Source organism: Nicrophorus vespilloides, unplaced genomic scaffold (assembly GCF_001412225.1).
Source record: "Nicrophorus vespilloides isolate i.1.1-1 unplaced genomic scaffold, Nicve_v1.0, whole genome shotgun sequence".
Lineage (NCBI taxonomy): Eukaryota > Metazoa > Arthropoda > Insecta > Coleoptera > Silphidae > Nicrophorus > Nicrophorus vespilloides.
The window spans coordinates 20202-33126 of NW_017096253.1; the positions used below are offsets into that span (position 1 = coordinate 20202).

The 12925-nt window shown below is 29.6% G+C and overlaps 1 protein-coding gene across 1 annotated transcript in view; it reads right to left on the bottom strand.

The window, feature by feature from the left end:
* The window catches only part of LOC108556436, a gene marked incomplete at its 5' end in the record, with an annotated part of 14838 nt that extends 2118 nt beyond the window's left edge, over nt 1-12720 (bottom strand). Inside the window, one exon of the mRNA XM_017912561.1 lies at nt 12535-12720. Within this exon, the coding sequence (XP_017768050.1) occupies nt 12535-12720 (186 nt within the window). The remainder of the gene's footprint in view (nt 1-12534) is intronic.
* Nucleotides 12721-12925: the final 205 nt, after the last annotated feature.

Genomic DNA, 12925 nt, shown 5'->3' on the forward strand with positions numbered 1-12925 from the left:
ATTCTAAATCTGTTTAACAGTTATTATGCAAATGCGGTGGAATCCGAGCATTGGACACGAGAAGACACGAAAAATGGGCCAAATTCTTCAAACCGTTTCACAACAGCCGTGTAATTTATATATATACACACACACACACTTTATATTTATAGTAAAGAAGCCCATTACGTAAATCCATTCATGGAGATAAATCAGAAACAATTGCTTTGCGCTCATTTCCAGCAATTAATTTAATTACCGCGATTTCTGCAATCTCAATTATATAATTGTTATATCCGAAATTATTAATATCAAAAGCGTGACTGAGAGGAAAAAAAAAAACAATAACTCATCAAGCAATAAACTGTATCATTCAACGCATTTAAATCCTTTTACTTTGATAAATTACATTGTTTTCAACTTTCTGTTCTATTTTTTTTTCCATCTATCTAATCGCATTTCGAATTAATGAATCACCAAAGTTGCGCTATGTTAAACGGCAATAGGATTGCAACTGAATGATTCACGAAGCACCTTGATTCTATAGAAAACGAGAAAGAATACTTTGGACAGTGAAACCAGTTCGAAAATATTAATAACAAACGAGAGGAGCGAAAACGAAATGAGGCAAAAAAATTATATGTTAAGAAGTTAAGAAATTAAATTTTTGAATGAATGAAACACTTAATTGACTACTTCTTCTCTCTTTCGGATTCGTTTCGTGCCGGACCAAAGCAGTAATAAGTTGATTGCACTTTACTGCTGCTTCTGCTGGATTTTTTTACTTCCTGCTGCTGTCGGAATCATTATTAACTGCAAATTAGATACCCGAGATACACGACAAACAGAGAACGGCGACAGCGAAAAAAAAAATGTACATTTAATTGAAATGGAATTTAATGGAATGAAATCAGAAGGAAATAAATTAAAGTTTTTTTTTTCTTTTCTTTCTTATCCTTTTTATTTCGTTCCATCATGTAACTGAAGTTTAATTACGTTTTCAGTTAAAATATGCAAGAGTTCTTATACAGAGAAACTGTACATGACATTTAAATTTTTTTAAAGGATATTTTCAACAAAATAAAATTATGATTTTCGTTACATAAATATAATTTGAATATTTCTTATGTATCCTAATTGAAATTTATTAAAATTTGTATAAAAACTATTGAAATATCATACCTAAAATATATTTTACACTTTTTAACTTCATTCATAAATCTAATTTAAAAAAAAAATCAAATTTCTTGCAAACTCAATGAAATTAACTCGTTTTACGCTAAATTAAAAAATTCAATGAATAAAAAAAAATTTAATCGGTTATAACTAATTTTTATAAAAAAAAAATGAGAAATAATTGTTTTTTTTTTAACTCAAATCTTATTTAAAATTATAAAATTTTGGATAGTTAAAAATATCAATTAATTAAACAACTGATATCTTTAAATTAAACGATTTATGTGAATGAATATGAAAAATTCAATTTAGTTATAATTTCTAAAAACGCCATGATAATATTTATTAACTAAGATCAGAAATTGATATTTTTCATTAAAAGCTTTATACATGAATTCGATTAAATTGATTTGTGGGGGTGGAATTTTGAAGGAAATAAAGAGCGCGTATAATCCAGAGTATTTATCCGGCGATGCGGATCGGCGTGCGGCTTGTACGAATTTATTTATTGTGTGGATATGATAATAAGCAATGCGATAAATGTGTGTAACAGGACTCGGGGATAAACCTGTAATCCATATTAAGAAAGATTGGTTTCGCTCGGAGAGAAATATTATTGGTATAAATCACGTCGAGGCGGTTTTCCGCCGCTGCCCTCCTTTAATAATGATCGCGCGGAGCACAAAAAAAATAAATAAAATAAAAAACAAGAAGAAATAAAGACATACCTAAAGAACATGATGAGCGGCGTTAATTAATTTAAACTCCACGTCTTATGTCTTTGAACTTTTTTTTTGTTTGTTTACTATTTGTTTATTTATTTCAATCTGTTAAACTTTGCGCACGTATTGTAAGGGTGGTTTTATGTAACTCCAGAGTTTTTAATACTTATTGGTGCACACTTCATTCACTACTGACTGTCGTTATACTGTTCTGTTCACTGAAACTGTGGGATTCTGCAGGTGGTGATGATGTTGTATGGATCGCACCGGCGTGATGCGTTCTTCGGGAGCGATAGAAACACGCGATACGAAGAGTTACCGAAGACTGCTTTGATGTGATGATATGTCTTTCGGAGAGGAGAGAGCGCTTTTTACCTCCGGTGTGCTCACTCTTCGCCGGACGAACGCGGATTGTTGTCGGCTTATGTGTGTGAATGCACTCGGCGCGACGCTCGTCTCCCCCACAAGCTATGCGCTTACAGACACACTCAGCTGAAGAGAACAGAACAGCACAGAGGATCTATGTGCTACGACAACCAACTTCCATCCACTACTTTGTGTTTGCTTTTAGGGGATGCCAACCCTACCAGAACCCAACAACATCATCCCAATCATGATCATAACTCCTTCTTCCCTGGTAATCGAATCACCACAACCCTTTCAAACAACTTCACACGCGCTTCAATTCATTCATTTCACCCAAAATTAAGCTTCACACATTTCAACAACAAACCAAATATTTATCCCACAAAATCAATTTTATGTATAATAATCTTTGAAAACTTATGACAATTTTCTTAAATGTTCTATATTAATAATTAGATTTTAATTGGATAATTATTTTATTATAAAAATTTGCTTTAATTACTTCAAATTTAACTAATTAACTAATAAAGCAATATTTTATATACTTTTTCTGTAACTACACTTTTTATAACTATTTCAAATATTTGAACATTTTTTAATTATAAATTGATTTAAAAATTTAAAAAAATTAAATTAAAATTTAAAATATAATTTTGTTATTAAAAATAAGTATATCCAATATGAAATATTTATTATAAACAATTTTCTTATGTTAATTAGATGTGATCTTATAAAAATTCAATATTTTTTAATAAAAAAAAAATAAAAATTTTTCAACAAATTTGCTTTAATTACTTCAAATTTAACTAATTAACTAATAAAGCAATATTTTATATACTTTTTCTGCAACTACACTTTTTATAACTATTTCAAATATTTGAACATTTTTTTAACGAATTACTAAATTTTGAAATTATAGAAAAATATTAAATGTTATTTTTTTTCAATTTGTTAAATTTTAATGAAATAATATTTAATATAATTATATAAATTTTCAACAAAAATCTACAAAATTAGAAATTCTACAGATAAATTAAATTGAAACGTACACTTTGCGAAATTTCTATGTTAACAAAGAAATAATCACTTTGTTAACAACATACATCTAAATTGGAATCTGAATAGTTATGTGGCTTAACCAGAAGAACATAAGGATTTCGCAAAGCCGCGGATTCCTTTCTAACGTTTATTAGAATACATTACATTACGGATGCTTGAAATTCGCGCAGACGTTTTGATATAATCCAATATCGAGTTTTACCGCAGTGCGGTTTCCTGCTCCGAAGCACATCATACCTCTACCTACACGAAAACATAACAAAATAAACAAAAAAAAAACACATTCATTTTTATCTATGCAATAATTAATTGTGTTTACGCAATTCCATTTGGAATGAACAAGAAGTAAATCAAAATTAGATCAGCATTTCCATAAACGAATTAAAGTTTAATTAAATTACATCAAATTTGCACTTAATTTTGGAATAACACAATTTGCAGTTTAATTACAGTTTGAATTACTCGATTTTGCGTACATTTTTTGCCTTGATTTTGTATGTATCACTATGGAATCGATATTTGATCAATTCAATTTCACACGGGTTACATAAGGAGAGAACGATAAATTATCGCCATCCTTCCAAGACGCAATTATAATTTAACACACGAACGGTTCACGGATTGTTTTATTATTCCGACGAATCTCCACGTAATCTAATAGCACTAGGTGTGTGTTTCTCCGTTTGAATACTTCCTTCTTGACCACCGACAAAATTCGCCGACAAAATTCAAATTCTAATCGACATTAATTTTCACATTACGATAAATAATCTGTTAAAAACGCGAAAAATATTTGCAGAAAAAAGGCGCGATTTAATTGCTCGTTTTTTTTTCTCTTCAGTCTTACGGAATTGCTGAATTATTAGACACCGAAAATATGCTTAAAACACTCGTCGGAATAATTAAAACTAATTTATGCGCGTTTCGGCCTGAAGGAATTCCCACATAAATCTCTTTGTCCGAGAGATGAAGATACACAACAAGTACACATATGTATATTTCGCCTCATCCTCCTCCTTCAACTCCTTCATCGTTTTACTATTCGAATACAAAAAAAGAGGATGATCATCAACATTGTGTAATAACTGTTATCTTTTTTTTTATTGGCTCCAGAGGGGTGGCGTGCGTCCCTTTTAATCCGTAATTGTGGGTTTTGCTTTGCGCCCTTGGGACTCTTTATTCAAACCCAACATGGGGGAGGGTGCGTTTTAATCTGTCGGAAAAAAAGGGGGCCTGAGTGATTCCGCTTTGTCGGGTGCGAAGAAAGTAACATTTTGCACCGATGATTACAGATTGTTCAATGACCCTACTCCGTATGTTACAAATTTTCCAAACATCATGTTTGTAAAACATCTTTGCTAATTTTACATATACACCAATAATTTTGATACAAGTGACAAAAAAAAAACCTATTTATTTTGTCAATTTTGTTACAAAATTATTACTTTTATGTAAGTTACATAACTTCATTTATTTTTTCCATTATGGACAAACTTTTAAATATATTAACTATAAATTGATTTAAAAAATTTAAAAAAATTAAATTAAAATGTATAATATAATTTTGTTATTAAAAATAAGTAAATCCAATATGAAATATTTATTATAAACAATTTTCTTATGTTAATTAGTTGTGATCTTATTTTGTCAATTTTGTTACAAAATTATTACTTTTATGTAAGTTACATAATTCATTTTTTTTTTCATTATGGACAAACTTTTAAATATATTAATTATAAATTGATTTCAAAGTTTAAAAAAAATGAAATTAATATTTATAATATAATTTTGTTATAAAAATAAGTAAATCCAATATGAAATATTTATTATAAACAATTTTCTTATGTTAATTAGATGTGATCATATAAAAATTCAATATTTTTTAATAAAAAAAAAGTAATAATTTTTCAAAAAAATCGATTTTGTTCGTTTTTATTATTGATTACATTTGCTTGATAGAAGTGCACCTCTGCAAGTCGTTCGTTCGTATACATCATTTAACGTAAATTTATTTGCATTTATTATGCAAACGAAGAAGATCCATTCCGCATTAAATTCCGTCCCACGGTCTCTTCTCCATGGGAACAAATACACTCCAGAATGGAAGAAAAAAAAATAATAATACTAAATCTTACTTTACTAAACTCTACTTTTTTTCGAATTGCAATTAAAAGCAAAACGATTACGTAAATTGTACAAAATTCTGTTGTTCTCTCCGCACGTTCATTAATAATCGAGACACCTTAAGGTCGAATGATTGCAGTTTTCGGCACAATTATGCAATTTCCTTTCATAACCGTCGTTTTCCTTTCGCCAAAAAAAATAATTGTTAATCTCTTCTCAATTTGTTATTTAATTAATAGATTTCTTCTACAATTATTGTTTTTTTTTTATAAATACTTCCGGATTTAATTTGAGTAAAGATTGAGATTGTGATGGATGCCGTAATGCGAAATATGCAATAGGAGGAAGTGATTTTTGAAATGCGGAGTGTACAGAAAACAACGGCGGCGGCGGCGGCTGTGTTTTAATTTATTTACGATCCTTGCGGCGGAACGTTACGAAATATTGGAATTGTTGCAGGCCGATATATAAATGATTGGCACTAAAACACACCTTAACCGGGATAATTTACGTCCTCGGGGCGCATCGCTCCAAGAGAACGAAAATCATAATAGTATTTCAATGAGAATAACCGGAAAAAAGGACCAAAAACAACAACAACAACAACTGCAAGAAGAGGAGGAAGGACCAAAAAGGAATGAGCGACCCGCGGTGAGACCTAGGAGATTTACACCAGCTCCGATAGGAACGGATCGATTCGATGATCGATCACAAACTATTGATCAATCACCAATGCTTTGACACAGACCGTTATACTTACACACATATATATATATTTGCAAATGTAAATTCCGCTACTTTTAGCTAAAACATTACATATATTTTTAATATAATTCATGGAATTTTTTTATAATTATTCTATAATAATTAAAAATGTTTACTTAAATGTTTCAATTAAAAAAAAAAGTATGTTTTAATTTCAGCTTTAAAATGATTACACAATTTGTCTATGTATATTTCATAGTTGTATGGAAATAAACTGAAATATACGCAAATTTGTATTAAAAAAAATAAAAATTTTACACTAAATTTTTCAAATTCCATAAGGTTCATTCTAAAATACACATGTTTATTTTCCCTGTAGTTTTATCTTTACATAGACTACTCAATTTTGTTTGTTGCTTACACATGTATTGACAAATGTACTCAAATATAAAGAGACTAGTTTATTGAAAAATTCAAAGTTTTATATTTTCAAATATTTTATGAATTAACTCAACCATAACTCTTATAATGAAACATTAAAATATATAAAATTCCTTATACTTTAATTATTAATCAATGTTATAAACACTTTTTATAGTTGTTTAGAAATAAACAGAATTGGATGGAGAGTTTATAGTTTCCTTATTTTTTCATAATTATTCAGTAAATCTAAACTTACTAAAATCTTATTGTTCTATTTTTAACAAAGAGTTTCTCAAAATCTGCAAGAACTCTAATTTGATAAACATTCGCATTAATCTCCATATCTTAATATTTACTTAGACTAATCATTTTGCTTTATATACCTTGCGCAGTTATTGAGAAAAACACTTTTTTAGCAAAATTTTCAATTTGTTAATTGAATAAAATAATTTATAGTATTCTCCATAATTTAAGCAATAAATAGATAAGTTAATGTTAAATGTATCTTTCATAGTTATTTAGAAATAAGCATAAACCTAAAGACACTTCTTTTTTTTAATTCATGGTTTGTTGTTTAATTGTTAAAGGATAATTTCTGGACAAATATAAATACACTCGATCCTCTTTTTATGCGGTTTTTATTTCAAGAAGCATTAATAAACCCTTTTTTATGCGATTTTCGGTATATTGTAACTAATTGATTTAGTTTTATGCGGTTTTAAAAAAATATGAAACGTATCCTTTATTTTTATACGTGTTTCTAGTCCTTCTTTGTGCGATTATTTTTATGCGTTTTCCTGTGGAACGTATCTACCGCATAAAAAGAGAACCAAGTATACTTTAATTATTAATCAATGTTATAAATACTTTTTATAGTTGTTTAGAAATAAACGGAATTATAACCGAGAGTTTAGAAACTTACAATTACTTTTTTTTCAAATTGCTATAATCAATTATTTGCATTATTCATTATAGTTTCCTTATTTTTTCATAATTATTAAGTAAATCTAAAATTACTAAAATCTTATTGTTCTATTTTTAACAAAGAATTTCTCAAAATCTGTAAGAACTCTTCTTTGATAAACATTCACATTAATCTCCATAACTTAATATATACTTAGACTAATCATTTTGTTTCACATTCCTTGAGCAGTTATTGAGAAATGCACTTTTGCAGCAAAATTTTCTATTTGTTAATTGAATAAAATAATTCATAGTATTCACCATAAGTTAAGTAATAAATAGATAAGTTAATGTTACATATATCTTACATAGTTATTTAGAAATAAGCATAAACCTAAAGTCACTTTTTTTTTTAATTCATGGTTCGTTGTTTCATTGTTAAAGCATAATTTCTGGACAAATATAAATACACTCGGTCCTCTTTTTATGCGGTTTTGAAGTTATGCAGTTTTTATTTAAAGAAGCATTAATAAACCCTTTTTATGCGATTTTCGGTATATTGTAACTAATTGATTTAGTTTTATGCGGTTTTAAAAAAATTATGTCCTTTTTTGTGCGATTTATTTTTATGCGTTTTCCTGTGGAACGTATCTACCGCATAAAAAGAGAACCAAGTGTACTACAATTTAGCATATTATTATCACTAGTTTAAATTTGCAATCCCTTTATTAATATTTATGGTAAAATGCCTTATTAAATTTGATTGATATTTAATTGATTGCATTTGTATACCAATTCATTTCATTCGCATCCAAGTTTGAAAATGGCTTTGTTGATATCCCAATGCAATTGTATTGGATTTCTCAATGGACGCACGTATTTCGCTCGTTATATATTCACATACTCACTTCATTCTTTATTTATATTTTTTTTTCTTGAATCATTTTGAAAGTCAAACTAATTGATCGTTCCAACTTATTACACATCCATACGGAGAGGAACGCGTTTTGTGTAATGTTACGCCCATGCATTGATCATCGCCGTCATCATCATCATCAACATCAACATCATCCCGCGTCGATGACTCGCCTTTTGATCCAATATACTGATTACAAGTTTAGAAACGATTTATTTTAATTGCGTCCAAATACGATACACAACACAACACAAGAGCGCTTTTGATATTTACATTATTACGCAAGCAATTAAAAAATATTATTTATACGATCGGCATGTAAATTGTTTCCATTACGATTACATTATTAAACAACAACCAAAAACATAATACTACTATTACTATTACTACTACACGAAACGATTGTAATCATTAATAATTCGGGATCGTCAAGGGCGCTTTCTAAATCCGAATGGAATTCTTCTTCCCATTGACAATAACACCCTTAACAAAAAAAATATCGCAATCTACGAGTTTGCGAGAAAGTCAAAGGCATTTACTTTCTTCCACATGACGATACTTTCATATCTCTATAAATAAAAAAAGATGCATATTTGAATATCGTACATATGTACATTACTTGAATTTATATAAGAAAAAAATGAGAAATTTCATGTAAACTTTCGACATTGATTCATTTGAATGTTAACTTTTATTGAAATCATTTTCTAATGTGTAATCTTTGAATTGAGAATTGAGTGTTGAACTAATAATATTTGATAGGTGAAATAAATTTCGGGGTAATAATTAGAGATGTGCTTTGCATTCCTCTCTAATTAAGAGCGGCGGCGGATGATGAGGACGGTTGATAAAGGCCCGAGAAAATGAAGATGAAGATGAGAGGCGGAGAAGATGGAGGAGGTGGCGGACATACGAATTCTTCCAGGAAATAAATCAAAACCGGAGGCTGTCGACACGATTACAATAACTAATTGTTCTCGGTCGTCTCGAGGCTGGGATGCAATAATATTTATGGAAACCAATTTGTGGACCGTTTGATTTATAGTGAGCACGACGTGCAAAAGGAAGGAAGCAGAGAGAGGAGAGAGAAAGTAGGGTAGGTTATATATATATATATATTTCGGATTTCAATACCATTTTTTTCCCAGCAAAAATTCCGTTTTGCATTATCTGGGTTGAAGTTACATATTCTCTCATCCTCCTCTTCATCTTCATCTTCTCGCTTTACTTAACTTTTGCTTTTTGCCGCATTCTTATCATCCAGTTTTCGAGGTCCGAGACAACATCATCATCATCATCATCGTCGGATATTGGTTTTGGCACACACATACACACAAAGTAATTTGCCACGCATTACCTCGGGCCCTCCAATAACCCCGATATACAAACGTTTTCTTCTCTCCGCAACAACCGAAACACAACATCAACAAAGAAGAAGAAAAAAATTGGTAAAGGAAAACGTAAACAAATAAAAATAATTAAACGATTCTGCGTTGCGTTTCACAACCGAAATTACGGAACGGAACACGCGTGTGCCTGATTATTATTATATAAACTTTCCCATTTGCTCTTCAGAATTCCGGAATTCATGCAGAAGAAGTAAACGGCAATTATTGAACGGACAAAAAAAAATTGTAAGGAAGAACATTATAAATGTAAGACGTTTGTACTTGATTCGAAAACTCTTAATTTATATTTTATTGGGTTTTTTAAGCTCCAAAACAATTTTCTAAAATGTTAATCGGAGTTTTCCTATCTATAATATCTATAATTTGCACTTAACGAGCTCAATTAGCTAATTGCAAATAATATAATTAATAATTCTAAATCAAAATTTAACAAGATCAAAAACACGTGCATATTACATATAAACTTTCAATTATACATTTGATATAGTTTTCGATTAATAATTAAAAAAAATAATTTATACTTTACAAAAAATTTCTTTCTTTTAAAATCAATAGTATTTCTTAATTATACAGTTTTCAGTTTGCAATTTTACATAAAATTATTTCCAACATTACTTCTATTGAAAATCAATTAGATTACTTAATTTCATTTTTCAGTTTATATTTAAAAACAAGTTACTTTTTTGGAACTTTTCATCATCATTCATCCCTTTCATTTATCATTCAAATTCAATTAGATAATTTTACAGTTTTTCAGTTTGAAATCTTAGAAAAAGTGATTTATTTAACTTTTCACATTTTTTCCATTGAAATTCAATTGGATTACTCAATTTTCAGTTCATAGATTTCATAAATTTCAATATATTTTTATTGTTTTGATTACTTTGGGTATTTTATTAAAAAATAGATGTTTTTTGAATATTGTCAAAACGACTTTTACTGAAAATTTCAATTAGATTACTTAATTTCACAGTTATCAGTTTATATTTAAAAACAAGTTACTCATTCATCATTCAAATTCAATTGGATTATTTAACAGTTTTTCAGTTTGTAATCTTAGAAAAAGTGATTTTTTTAACTTTTCACATTTTTTCCCATTGAAATTCAATTGGATTACTAAATTTTACAATTTTCAGTTCATAGATTTCATAAATTTCAATATATTTTTATTGTTTTGATTAATTTGAGTATATTATTAAAAAAAAAATAGATGTTTTTGAATATTGTTAAAACGGCTTTTACTGAAAATATTCAAATTACATCAAAAATTACGTTTTTTTAGAAAAAAAAAAACAAATTAACATTAAAATATTCAAATTGTAAAATAAACACTTCAATATAATTATATCCCTTAGATTTATGGATGTATTGACGATGATTTATTAGAATTAATGCATCCTTCTGTTACCTTCATGCATAATTCATCATTGGGAAAATGCAAATTAATCGGCGCGAAATGAGCGAATCCAGAATTTATCCATCAACCTTGTCAGATTCAATTTCGAGATTTGCTCTCTGCAGCAACAAAAAAAAAACTCAAAGAAACAACAAACAAAAATCTTGACGTACTCATTATTATAGTCTTTTTATGCAATTAATGCAAGGAGCTTCTTGTTCCGAGAATATAAAACGAGGGATTTTTGATGAAGGTAAAATTGCAATTCTGGATTCCCCGAAACCGCCGCTGGGCGCATTCCGCGAACTCTTCATTATATAATCATTATTTTTTTCGTTACATAATTTTAATATTTTTGTTGATGAAGTTTGAAGTAGATTTAAGAGAATTATACATAACATATTTATTGTTGCAAATTCATGAATTACCAAACAAAATATGAAAATATGAATCAATTAAAACTTCATTAAAGTTAAATGTGTAATAAATAAATAAAAATATAACATTTTAATTTATGGTACTTTTATGAAAATTAATCTGTCTTTATGAACAAATAAATTTTGCAAATTTATGGATGTTAGTTCGTAGATAAATCATGATATAAATAAAGTAATAAGTATTATTATTAAGATTTATATTCAAATAGTTGTCGATTGCAGTATAACATGGATAATTATCGAAGTATTTCTTGTTGGGACATTCTTTGATAAGTTTTCTTTTTTTCTTTCTTTATTATTTTTGAAATAGTAGTTCTTAATTATTATTCTGTGTCGACCTTTAATCAAGTGAGCAATCGCAATAAATTCCAGCCCGAGCCGCAATTACAATAAATACACGTTGTAACGTTTTATATAAGCAACAGTATAAAAAAAAAATGTAAGTTTGTAATTGGCTGCGACAAAAGATTCCGTGTATTTCAATGAATTCCCAGAACATCATATTTCGGGTGGAGAATCATTTACGTCTATTTATCTTCGTGGATGAAGTTTTATTATGGAAATATAATGAAAAGTAAAAAATAGGAGGCTCGTAAAACGGAGCTGAGAGCAGATCATCCTGGCGTGAAGAATGGTCCAGTGGTGAATAAATAAAAACCCGATCCATTGTTAGGGGGGTTATGCATCCTACACGCATCTAAGACCATGTTTATCTACGTCCTTGTTCCCTACGGAGACTACACGCGGAGATCGTAGAGCGCAGATAAAGAGGCCCTAAAAGTGACCACGGGTGGTCTTCTTCACGGTCTCGCCAATAACCATCATCCACACGTGATTTACATACATTTTAAGTACAATCATTACAACCTCGGACGTGTGTGTTACAAATACGATTATTGAATGCATATATGATTTTTACCTTGATCTGCTGGAGAAGCCTGGAGGCCGGAAGGCAGAACTCCTGCTCGAAGCGATCCAGGGATCCGTAGAACTCGCAGACGAGCAAATCTCGCGCCTGTCTGACCAAAGTCTTCCTGGTGCAGCCGTAGTTTGCATACAATCCACCGAAATGCACGTCCACGAGACCGGCCACGTCCTGCTTCACCTGTTGGCAGAGAGAAGAAGAAAGAACAGTGTAATTGCATTGCATCGCATTGCCAACAATAAATCTTTCGATATATTCGCAAGTTGTGTATGTGTGTACCGTACGAAAAGCATTTTTCACGCTCGGTTCCCATTTGAACCCGTGACCCAGAGGCTCAGTTCCATCCCAAAAAAAAAGAAAAGAAAAGAAACGAAGACGAGAGCCG